Genomic DNA, 12,207 nt, shown 5'->3' with positions numbered 1-12,207 from the left:
GCGCCCCCCCCCCCCCCCCCCCCCCCAGGCTGCCGCGGGACAGGCTGCGGCCCCGCCCCCCGTCCCCCGAGGCCGCGCTGGAGAGCGAGGCGGTGCGGGAGCGCGACAGCCGCGTCATGGCCGCCGCCGCCACTGCGGGGAGGGGGGGGCCCAGGGCCGCGCCCCGCCCCTCCCCTCCCCGGCCACGCCCACCCCCCTCCCTCCCACCCCGGGCCACGCCTCCCCCGGGCGCCAGGTGGTGCCCTGGGCCACGCCCCCTCCCCCCCGGGCCACGCCCCCTCCCCCCCGGGCCACGCCCCCTCCCCCCGGGCCACGCCCCCTCCTCCCCCCCGGGCCACGCCCCCTCCTCCCCCCCGGGCCACGCCCCCTCCTCCCCCCCGGGCCACGCCCCCTCCTCCCCCCCCGGGCCACGCCCCCTCCCCCCCCCCGGGCCACGCCCCCTCCTCCCCCCCGGGCCACGCCCCCTCCTCCCCCCGGGCCACGCCCCCTCCTCCCCCCCGGGCCACGCCCCCTCCTCCCCCCCGGGCCACGCCCCCTCCTCCCCCCCGGGCCACGCCCCCTCCTCCCCCCGGGCCACGCCCCCGCCTCCCCCCCGGGCCACGCCCCCGCCTCCCCCCCGGGCCACGCCCCCGCCTCCCCCCGGGCCACGCCCCCTCCTCCCCCCCGGGCCACGCCCCCTCCTCCCCCCCGGGCCACGCCCCCGCCTCCCCCCGGGCCACGCCCCCGCCTCCCGGAACTGCATTTAATTGCCCTGGGTGGAGGGGGGAGGTGATGTTAATTAGAACTGAGGAGCGTTAATTAAGCCTCAGGTCAATTAATTCCTGCCTCACAGCAGCTAATTACTCCCCCCAGGTCCAGGTTAATTAATTGCACCGCTAATTACCCCCCCCCCCGGTGTAATTAATTCCCCCGCCTCAGCTGAGTTTTCCCCTTCCAGCACGCAAACGAGCCCCCCACCCCGGCGGTAATTAATTATGCAGAGCGGCTTAATTACCCGCCCCGAGCGCTAATTACCCCCCCAGGAGTGTTAATTAGCGGTGGCTCGTTAGGCGGTACTCACGGTAGCCCATGCCCTGCAGGAAGTACTTGAAGGCCTCGGTGAGCTTGGCCGGCTGCGCGGGTGGGGCCGTGACCTCCGACCCCTCCCCGGTGACCTCTGACCCCTGGCTGACCTCTGACCTCGCGACCCCGGTAAGGCCCGGTCCCCCTCCCCCCTCAGCAGTCCTCTGACCCCCCGTGACCTCTGACCCTCTGTGACCCCATGGGGGGGTGTCATGTGACCTCAGAGGAGGCCCGGTGACATCACAGGAGGCCCGGTGACATCACCAGTGACGTCACTCACCATGGCGTCCTTGTGGGGGGAGTTGTCGCCCACCACCAGCAGCACCGGGCAGCTGGGGGGGCAAAGGTCAGGGGTCGCGGGGGGGTCACGGGGGTCACGTGGGGTCACGGGGGTCACGTGGGGTCAGGGGTCACTCACCGCAGGCTGTTGGCCCCGCTGCGCTGCAGGCCCAGGTCCCCGCGGCTGCAAGGGGGGTGTCCCAGTTCATCCTAGTGCCTCCCAGTTTGATCCCAGTTCCCCCTATTTTCTCCCCAGTTCCCTCCCAATTCTCTCCCAGTCCCTCCCAGTTCCCTTCCAGTTCCCCTCAGCTCAATCCCAGTTGCTCCCAGTCCCTCCCAGCCCCCCGGTACCCCCCCAGCTCCATCCCAGTTCAATCCCAATTCCTCCCAGTTTGATCCCAGTTTCCCCAGTACCCTCCCACTCCATCCCAGTCTGATCCCAGTGCCCCCAAATCCCATCCCAGACCCCCCCCAGTCCCCTCCCAGTCCCTCCCAGCCCCCCCAGTTCCATCCCAGTCCCCCCCGGTTCAATCCCAGTTCAATCCCAGTGCTCCTAGCCCAATCGCAGTCCCTCCCAGCCCCCCCAGTTCCATCCCAGTCCCCCCCGGTTCAATCCCAGTTCAGTCCCAGTCCTCCTAGCCCAGTCCCAGTCCCTCCCAGGTCCCTCCCAATCCCCCCCGGTTCAATCCCAGTTCAATCCCAGTCCCCCCCCAGTCCCCCCCCAGTCCCCCCCCAGTCCCCCCCAGTCCCCCCCCAGTCCCCACCAGTCCCCCCAGTTCCATCCCAGTCCCCCCCCAGTTCAATCCCAGTGCTCCTAGCCCAGTCCCAGTCCCCCCCCAGTTCCCTCCCAGTCCCCCCCGGTTCAATCCCAGTTCAATCCCAGTTCGATGCCAGTCCTCCTAGCCCAATCCCAGTCCCTCCCAGCCCCTCCCAGCCCCCCCAGTTCCCTCCCAGTCCGCCCCGGTTCAATCCCAGTTCAGTCCCAGTCCTCCTAGCCCAGTCCCAGTCCCCTCCCAGTCCCTCCCAGTCCCTCCCAGTCCCTCCAAGTCCCTCCCAGTCCCTCCCAGTCCCCCGCAGTCCCCTCCCAATCCCCACCAGTCCCCCCAGTTCCATTCCAGCCCCTCCCAGTTCCCTCCCAGTTCAATCCCAGCTCGATCCCAGTGCTCCGAGGGCAGTCCCAGTGCCCCGCAGCCCCGCCGCAGCGCCCCCAGTTTGCCCAGTACCTGTTGTACATGGCCCAGAGCAGGGGGGCGTTGGGCGCCGCCCCCAGCCGCCGCCGGGCCTGCTGCACCGGGGGAGGGGCGGCCGCCAGCTCCTCCTGCGGCCCGCGCGTCACAGCCCCGCCCCCGCCCCGCCCCTGCCCTGCCCCTGCCACGCCCCCGTGTCACAGCCCCGCCCCCGCCCCGCCCCTGCCCCGCCCCTGCCCCGCCCCCATGTCACAGCCCCGCCCCCGCCCCGCCCCTGTGTCTCAGCCCCGCCCCCACCCCGCCCCCGTGTCACAGCCCCGCCCCCGCCCCGCCCCCACCCTGTGACCCACAAGTGACCCTCCCCCAACCCTTAACTGAGCTCCCTGACCCATAAGTGCCCCCCCCGACCCACAAGTGGCCCTTGGGGCCTCCAGGTGGACTCTGGGCCCCCCAAGTGCCCCCCACAGGCCCCCCAAGTGCCCCCAGGCCCCCCAAGTGCCCCTTGAGGGCCCCCAAAACTGACCCCCAAGACCCACAAGTGGCCCTCCCCAGACCCCCAAGCGCCCCCCGGACCCACAAGTGGCCCCCCACGGGACCCCCAAGTGCCCCCCCGCCCGACCTGCGTGAAGAGGTGCGCCAGGATGAGCTCGCTGCTGGAGGACGTCAGGCCCGACAGCTGGGGGGGCACCCGTGGGACCCACGGCGACCCACGGCGACCCACCGCGATCCACCGGCACCCACAGACACCGTAGGGACCCACCGCGACCCACAGCGACCCACAGACACCGTAGGGACCCACAGCGACCCACGGCGACCCACGGCGACCCACAGACACCCACAGACACGGTAGGGACCCACAGCGACCCACAGCGACCCACAGACACCGTAGGGACCCACAGCGACCCACAGCGACCCACAGACACGACAGTGACCCACAGTGACCCACAGCGACCCACAGCGACCCACAGACACCACAGCGACCCACAGCGACCCACAGACACCGTAGGGACCCACCGTGACCCACAGCGACCCACAGTGACCCACAGACACCGTAGGGACCCACAGCGGCCCACAGCGACCCACGGCGACCCACAGACACCGTAGGGACCCACAGCGACCCACAGCGACCCACAGACACCGTAGGGACCCACAGCGACCCACAGCGACCGTAGGGACCCACCACGACCCACAGCGACCCACAGACACCGTAGGGACCCGCAGCGACCCACGGCGACCCACAGACACCGTAGGGACCCACAGCGACCCACAGCGACCCACAGCTACCGTAGGGACCCACAGCGACCCACAGCCGCCCACCAACACCGTAGGGACCCGCAGCGACCCACAGCCACCCACAGACACCGTAGGGACCCACAGTGACCCACGGCTGCCCACCGCCACCCACAGCGACCCACGGCGACCCATAGGGACCCACAGTGAGCCACACGCGACCCCAAGTGACCCACAGCGCCGCGGGGCCAGCAGCAGGGAACCCCCCCCAAACCCCGCCCCCTTCTGCCCCACCCCTCTCCCCATTGGCCCTCCCCACCCGCCGGCCCCGCCCACCTTGTGCGCCACCCAATCCACCCAGCCCTTGGCGCGGGGGTTGATGTTGATCAGCACCAGCCCCTCCACCGCCTCGGGGTGCAGCAGCTGTGGGGCGGGGCCAGACCCATAGCGACCCCCCAGCCCCATAGCGACCCCCCAGCCCCACAGCCACGCCCCCCGAGAGCCCCCAGCGACCCACAAGTGCCAAACCAAGAGACCCCACTAACCTCCTCCAGCCCCATAGCGCCCCACGGCCACGCCCCCCCAGCCCCATAGCGACCCCCCAGCCCCATAGCGACTCCCCAGCCCCATAGCGACGCCCCCCTGCCCCATAGTGACCCCCCAGCCCCACAGCCGAGCCCCCAACCCCCCAGCGACCCACAAGTGCCCAGAGACCCCACTAACCTTCTCCAGCCCCATAGCGCCCCACGGCCACGCCCCCCCGCCCCATAGCGACCCCCCAGCCCCATAGCGAACCCCCTGCCCCATAGCAATGCCCCCCGACAGCCCACAACCCCCTAGCGACCCACAAGTGCCCAACCAAGAGACCCCACTAACTTCCTCCAGCCCCATAGCGCCCCATGGCCATGCCCCCCTGCCCCATAGCGACCCCCCAGCCCCATAGCGACCCCCCAGCCCCACAGCCACGCCCCCCGAGAGCCCCCAGCGACCCACAAGTACCCAACCAAGAGACCCCACTAACCTCCTCCAGCCCCATAGCGCCCCACGGCCATGCCCCCCCGCCCCATAGCGACCCCCCCAGCCCCATAGCCGAGCCCCCAACCCCCCAGCGACCCACAAGTGCCCAGAGACCCCACTAACCTCCTCCAGCCCCATAGCGCCCCACGGCCATGCCCCCCTGCCCCATAGCGACCCCCCAGCCCCATAGCGACCCCCCAGCCCCACAGCCACGCCCCCCTGCCCCATAGCGACCCCCCCGCCCCATAGCGACCCCCCCAGCCCCACAGCCACGCCCCCCAGCCCCATAGCGACCCCCCCAGCCCCATAGCGACCCCCCCCAGCCCCACAGAACCTCCCCCGAGATTCCCGCAGCCCTGCATTCCCCCCAAATCTGCCCCCCGCCCTGCCCCACGCCCCGCCCCACGCCCCGCCCCACATCTCACCCCAAATTTAGCCAGGACGAAGGCGCCGGCGCCCACCCCGATGCCCACGATGTTGGCGATGCTGGGGGGGTGGGCGGGGTCAGGCCGGTGCTGACCCCGCCCCCCCGTCCCGTCCCGCTACGGGTCAGGGGCCCCCTCCCCGCCCCACAGCGCCGTGGGGCGCCCCCCCGCCCACTCACTTGAGGTGCCGGAGGACGCAGGGGACGATTTCGGCCAGTTGCTCCAGGGAGGGGTACTGGTACCTGCGGGGGAGGGGAGGGGGGCGGGGGGGGGAGGGGCGACGGGGGGAGGGGCAAGGGGTCAATCGGGGGTCGAGGTGGGGGGAGGGCGGGCGAGGGGACCAATGAGGTGAAGCGATGGCGGTTGGGGGGGGGAGGGGTGCGTAGGGTGACGCTGCGATGTGATGGCGGTCGAGGTGGGGGGACGGGGGGGCGGGGGGTCAACTGGGGGGGGGGGAGGGGTGGGGGGGTCAACAGAGAGACGACAGGGTCAACTGGGGGTTAATGGGGGCAACTGGGGGTTAGTGGGGGGCAACTGGGGGTTAATGGGGGTCAGTGGGGTCAACTGGGGGTTAATGGAGGCAACTGGGGGTTAATGGGGGTCAACTGGGGGTTAGTGGGGGGCAACTGGGGGTTAATGGGGGTCAGTGGGGTCAACGGGGGGTTAATGGGGGTCAACTGGGGGTTAATGGGGGTCAACGGGGGGCTTATGGGGGGCAACTGGGGGTTAATGGGGGAAACTGGGGGTCAATGGGGGGCAACTGGGGGTCAATGGGGGCAACTGGGGGTTAATGGGGGTCAACAGGGGGTCAACTGGGGGTTAATGGGGGTCAGTGGGGTCAACTGGGGGTTAATGGGGGTCAACTGGGGGTTAATGGGGGTCAACGGGGGGTCAACTGGGGTTTAATGGGGGTCAACTGGGGGTTAATGGGGGTCAACGGGGGGTCAACTGGGGGTTAATGGGGGTCAACTGGGGGTTAATGGGGTCAACGGGGGGTCAATGGGGGTCAACTGGGGGTTAATGGGGGTCAACTGGGTGTTAATGGGGGCAACCAGGTGTTACTGGGGGTCACTGGGGGTTAATGGGGGTCAACTGGGGGTTAATGGGGGTTAACAGGGGTCAATGGGGGTCAACTGGGGGTTAATGGGTGCAACTGGGGGTTAATGTGGGGCAACTGGGCCTTAATGGGGGTCAACGGGGGTCAATGGGGGTCAACTGGGGGTTAATGCAGGCAACTGGGGATTAATGGGGGTCAACGGGGGGTTAATGGGGGTCAGTGGGGTCAACTGGGGGTTAGTGGGGGGCAACTGGGGGTTAATGGGGGTCACTGGGGGTCAATGGGGGGCAACGGGGGGTCAATGGGTGTCAACGGGGGGTCAATGGGGGTCAACTGGGGGTTAATGGGGGTCAACAAGGGGTTAATGGGGGCAACTGGGGGTTAATGGGGGTCAGTGGGGTCAACGGGGGGTCAATGGGGGTCAACAAGGGGTTAATGGGGGCAACTGGGGGTTAATGGGGGTCAGTGGGGTCAACGGGGGGTTAATGGGGGTCAACTGGGTGTTAATGGGGGTCAACGGGGGTTAATGGGGGCAACTGGGGGTTAATGGGGGTCAACGGGGGGTTAATGGGGGCAACTGGGGGTTAATGGGGGTCAGTGGGGTCAACGGGGGGTTAATGGGGGTCAATGGGGGTCAACTGGGGGTTAATGGGGGCAACTGGGGGTTAATGGGGGTCAGTGGGGTCAACTGGGGGTTAATGGGGGCAACTGGGGGGTTAATGGGGGTCACTGGGATCAACTGGGGGGGTCCGTGGGGTCAACTGGGGGGGCAGTGGGGTCAACCGGGTCGTCAGAGGGGTCAACGCAGTCAACTGGGAGTCACTGGGGTCAACAGGGGGGTCAGTGGGGTCAACAGGGGGGTCAGTGGGGTCAACCTGGGGGTCACTGGGGTCAACTGGGGGGGCAGTGGGGTCAACGCAGTCAACTGGGAGTCACTGGGGTCAACTGGGGGGAGCGGAAGAGGGGAGTGCAGACGCACCCCGGGGGGTAGGGCGGGGCGCCCACCTCCATGGCGGGGGGGTCGAGGTGGACGAGCAGGGAGTGGCTGGCGACCTCCCGCATCTCGGGGTGGGCGAAGAGCGGGGCGAAGCACGAGGCGTCTGCGGGGGAGGGGCGCGGCGGGAGAGGGGGAAGGGGGCGGGACTCACGCGTGTGGCCCACGTCCGGCAGCATCAGCAGGGCGGGGCGACCAGGGCGGGGCGCGCCCTCCAGCGCCACGTGAACAGGCCCCAACGGCGTCTCCAACACCGCCCCCTGCTGGCCGGGAGGACCGGACACCGGAACGGGGAGTGGTCACCGCCACACCCCCCACAGGTTCGCCCCCAAAATCTCGCGATTTCCCCCAAGATTCCCACCTTTTGCCCGCCAAATCCCGCATTTTTGCCCCAAATTACCCCATTTCGCACCAAAATCCCCCATTTTGCCCCAAAATCTAACGATTCCCCCCAAATTCCCCCATTTTGCCCCCCAAATCCTGCATTTTTGCCCCAAATTCCCCCATTTCACACCAAAATCCCACATTTTGCCCCCAAAAGCCCGGGATTTCACCCCAAATTCCCACATTTTGCCCCCAAAATCCCCCATTCTTGCCCCAAATTCCCCCATTTCGCACCAAAATCCCACATTTTGCCCCCAAAATCCCGTGATTTCCCCCAAATTCCCACAATTTGCCCCCCAAATCCCGCATTTTTGCCCAAATTCCCGCATTTCACACCAAAAGCCCACATTGTTGCCCCAAAATCCTGGAATTTCGCCCCAAATTCCCACATTTTGCCCCACAAATCCCCCATTTTTCCCCCAAATTCCCGCATTCCGCACCAAAATCCCACATTTTGCTCCCAAAATCCTGTGATTTCCCCAAATTCCCCCATTTTGCCCCCCAAATCCCGCATTTTTGCCCCAAATTCCCGCAGTTTTGCACCAAATTCCCACATTTCACACCAAAATCCCACATTTTGCCCCCCAAATCCTGCGATTTCCCCCAAATTCCCCCATTTTCCCCCAAAATCCCGCATTTTTGCCCCAAATCCCCCATTTTTGCCCCAAATTCCCCCATTTCGCACCAAAATTCCCACATTTTGCCCCAAATTCCCCCATTTCGCACCAAAATCCCACATTTTGCCCCCAAAATCCAGCATTTTACACCAAAATCCCACATTGTGCCCCCAAAATCCCCCATTTTTCCCCCAAATTCCCCCATTTTGCCCCCCAAATCCCGCATTTTTGCCCAAATTCCCGCATTTTTGCCCCAAATTCCCAAATTTTACACCAAAATTCCCACATTTTGCCCCAAATTCCCACATTTCACACCAAAAGCCCACATTTTGCCCCCAAAATCCCACAATTTCCCCCCAAATTCCCGCATTTTGGCCCCAAATCCCGCATTTTTGCCCCAAATTCCCCCATTTCACACCAAAATCCCACATTTTGCCCCCGAATCCCGGGATTTCACCCCAAATTCCCACATTTTGCCCCCAGAATCTCCCATTTTTGCCCCAAATTCCCCCATTTCGCACCAAAATCCCACATTGTTGCCCCAAAATCCCGTGATTTCCCCCCAAATTCCCCCGTTTTGCCCGCAAATGCCGCATTTTTGCCCGAAATTCCCACATTTCACACCAAAATCCCACATTTTGCCCCCAAAATCCCGCGATTTCACCCCAAATTCCCACAATTTGCCCCCAAAATCCCCCATTTTTGCCCCAAATTCCCCCATTTCGCACCAAAATCCCACATTTTGCCCCCAAAAGCCCGTGATTTCCCCCAAATTCCCCCGTTTCGCCCCCAAATTCCCGCATTTTTGCCCCAAATTCCCGCATTTTTACCCCAAATTCCCCCATTTCGCACCAAAATCCCACATTTTGCCCCCAAAAGCCCGTGATTTCCCCCAAATTCCCCCGTTTCGCCCCCCAAAACCCCCATTTTTGCCCCAAATTCCCGCATTTCGCACCAAAAGCCCACATTTTGCCCCAAAATCCAGGAATTTCCCCCCAAATTCCCCCATTTTGCCCCCCAAATCCCCCATTCTTGCCCCAAATTCCCCCATTTCGCACCAAAATTCCCACATTTTGCCCCAAATTCCCCCATTTCGCACCAAAATCCCACATTGTTGCCCCAAAATCCCGCGATTTCCCCCCAAATTCCCCCGTTTTGCCCCCAAATGCCGCATTTTTGCCCAAAATTCCCACATTTTGCCCCAAATTCCCACATTTTGCCCCAAATTCCCCCATTTCGCACCAAAATCCCACATTTTGCCCCCAAAAGCCCGTGATTTCCCCCAAATTCCCCCGTTTCGCCCCCCAAAACCCCCATTTTTGCCCCAAATTCCCGCATTTCGCACCAAAAGCCCACATTTTGCCCCAAAATCCAGGAATTTCCCCCCAAATTCCCCCATTTTGCCCCCCAAATCCCCCATTCTTGCCCCAAATTCCCCCATTTCGCACCAAAATTCCCACATTTTGCCCCAAATTCCCCCATTTCGCACCAAAATCCCACATTGTTGCCCCAAAATCCCGCGATTTCCCCCCAAATTCCCCCGTTTTGCCCCCAAATGCCGCATTTTTGCCCAAAATTCCCACATTTCGCATCAAAATCCCACATTTTGCTCCCAAAATCCTGTGATTTTGCCCCATATTCCCCCATTTTGCCCCCAAAATCCTGCATTTTTGCCCCAAATTCCCCCATTTTCCACCATAATTCCCACATTTTGCCCCAAATTCCCCCATTTCGCACCAAAATCCCACATTGTTGCCCCAAAATCCCGTGATTTCCCCCCAAATTCCCCTGTTTCGCCCCCAAATGCTGCATTTTTGCCCAAAATTCCCATATTTTACACCAAAATCGCACATTTTGCCCCCAAAATCCCCCATTTTTGCCCCAAATTCCCGCATTTTAGCCCCAAATCCCGCTTTTTTGCCCCAAATTCCCCCATTTCGCACCAAAATTCCCACATTTTGCCCCAAATCCCCCCATTTCACACCAAAATCCCACATTTTGCCCCCAAAAGCCCGCAATTTCCCCCCAAATTCCCACATTTTGCCCCCAAAATCCCACATTTTTGCCCCAAATTCCCCCATTTCACACCAAAATCCCACATTTTGCCCCCAAAATCCCCCATTTTTCCCCCAAATTCCCGCATTTTGCACCAAAATCCCACATTTTGCTCCCAAAATGCTGTGATTTCCCCAAATTCCCCCATTTTGCCCCAAATTCCCGCATTTTTGCCCCAAATTCCCGCATTTTTGCCCCAAATTCCCCCATTTCACACCAAAATCCCACATTTTGCCCCCAAAATCCCGCAATTTCCCCCCAAATTCCCCCATTTTGCCCCCAAAATCCCCCATTTTTGCCCCAAATTCCCCCATTTCGCACCAAAATCCCACATTGTTGCCCCAAAATCCCGCGATTTCCCCCCAAATTCCCCTGTTTCGCCCCCAAATGCCGCATTTTTGCCCAAAACTCCCACATTTCACACCAAAATCCCACATTTTGCCCCCAAAATCCCCCATTTTTCGCCCAAATTCCTGCATTTTTGCCCCAAATCCCGCTTTTTTGCCCCAAATTCCCCCATTTTTCACCAAAATCCCACATTTTGCCCCAAATTCCCCCATTTCACACCAAAATCCCCCATTCTTGCCCCAAATTCCCCCATTTCACACCAAAATCCCACATTTTGCCCCAAATTCCCCCATTTCACACCAAAATTCCCACATTTTGCCCCAAATCCCCCCATTTCACACCAAAATCCCACATTTTGCCCACTGAAAAGGGAAGCTAGGGAAGGAATTTGTCCTGTCATAGAGCGGTTCATAGAACTAAGACTACTAAAAGAATGTGAGTCAGAATTCAATACACCTGTACTTCCAGTTAAGAAACCTGATGGGTCCTGTAGGATAGTTCAAGACTTAAGAGCCATCAACAAAATAACAGAGGACCTGTGGTAGCTAACCCCTATACCCTATTAACCATGCTAAAACCTGGTTTAGCTTGGTTTACGGTCCTAGATTTAAAAGATGCTTTCTTTTGCCTCCCTCTCCATGAAGCCAGCCAGAAAATTTTTGCTTTTGAATGGGAAAATCCCAAAAGTGGTCGAAAGACCCGGCTCACATGGACGGTGTTGCCGCAGGGTTTTAAAAATAGCCCCACAATTTTTGGGAATCAGCTAGCAAAGGACTTGGAATCATGGGAACCACCATCAGAAGAAGGGAAGGTGTTACAATATGTAGACGACCTTCTTATTGCAACCAGAACCAAAGAATCCTGTGTCATTTGGACCGTGAGTCTGTGAAATTTCCTGGGACTACAGGGATATCGGGTTTCTAAGAAAAAGGCACAGGCGTTGTTACAACCCCAGGTCACGTACCTGGGGTACGAGATCAGTGCCGGACAACGGATCCTAGGACAAGCCCGGAAAGAGGCCATATGCCAAAGCCCCCGACCACAAACTATAAAGGAACTACGGACATTCTTAGGAATGACGGGGTGGTGCCAACTTTGGATATGTGATTATGGTCTGCCTGTTAAGCCACTCTATTCCCTGATAGCAGCTAACCAAAAGGATCTCCAGTGGGATGCTGAGTCAGATCGAGCCTTCCAGCAGCTGAAGAAAGCCCTGATGTCAGCATCGGCATTGGGACTTCCTGATGTGAGTAAGCCATTTTTTCTATTTTCCCACGAAAAACAAGGAATGGCACTAGGAATATTGGCACAAGATTTGGGACCATACAGACGGGCGGTAGCATACTTCTCCAAACAGCTGGATGCCGCTGCGAAAGGGTGGCTGTTCTGGTTTTGTTAGTGGGGGGGGGCCTAAGGTGGCAGCTTCTGTAGGAAACTGCTAGAAGTCGCTCCCCTTTGTTCAGTGGACTCGGCCGGGCCTAGGGCGGACCCGCTGCTGGCCAAGGCCAAGCCAATTGGTAGCAGAATGTCCCGTGATAACGCCTCTGCGATA

The 12,207-nt window shown here is 61.8% G+C and overlaps 1 protein-coding gene across 1 annotated transcript; it reads right to left on the bottom strand.

Moving 5' to 3' along the window:
• Positions 1-1,282: 1,282 nt before the first annotated feature.
• Positions 1,283-7,537, bottom strand: LOC147598666 (protein NDRG2-like). The gene is made up of 9 exons (XM_086761803.1): positions 7,406-7,537; positions 7,237-7,357; positions 5,380-5,442; positions 5,201-5,261; positions 4,095-4,181; positions 3,148-3,204; positions 2,565-2,659; positions 1,481-1,525; positions 1,283-1,394 (listed from the first exon to the last, which is right to left on the bottom strand). The coding sequence occupies exons 1-9, from the start codon at positions 7,428-7,430 to the stop codon at positions 1,283-1,285; spliced, it is 666 nt and encodes a 221-aa protein (XP_086617929.1). The 5' UTR covers positions 7,431-7,537.
• Between the last annotated feature and the right edge of the window lie 4,670 nt (positions 7,538-12,207).

The sequence above is a fragment of the Chlamydotis macqueenii genome, chromosome 17 (assembly GCF_036417535.1).
Source record: "Chlamydotis macqueenii isolate bChlMac1 chromosome 17, bChlMac1.mat, whole genome shotgun sequence".
In the NCBI taxonomy this organism is placed as follows: domain Eukaryota; kingdom Metazoa; phylum Chordata; class Aves; order Otidiformes; family Otididae; genus Chlamydotis; species Chlamydotis macqueenii.
This window is presented reverse-complemented; position numbering and strand designations above follow the sequence as displayed.

Excerpts from the sequence above, each read along its gene's own strand:
- LOC147598666 (XM_086761803.1), bottom strand. The coding sequence starts at position 7,430 with ATGCTGCCGGACGTGGGCCACACGC. Across the intron at positions 1,526-2,564 it reads CTCTGGGCCATGTACAACAG|CCGCGGGGACCTGGGCCTGC; the intron begins GTACTGGGCAAA and ends CCCCCCTTGCAG. Across the intron at positions 1,395-1,480 it reads AGCGGGGCCAACAGCCTGCG|CTGCCCGGTGCTGCTGGTGG; the intron begins GTGAGTGACCCC and ends TTGCCCCCCCAG.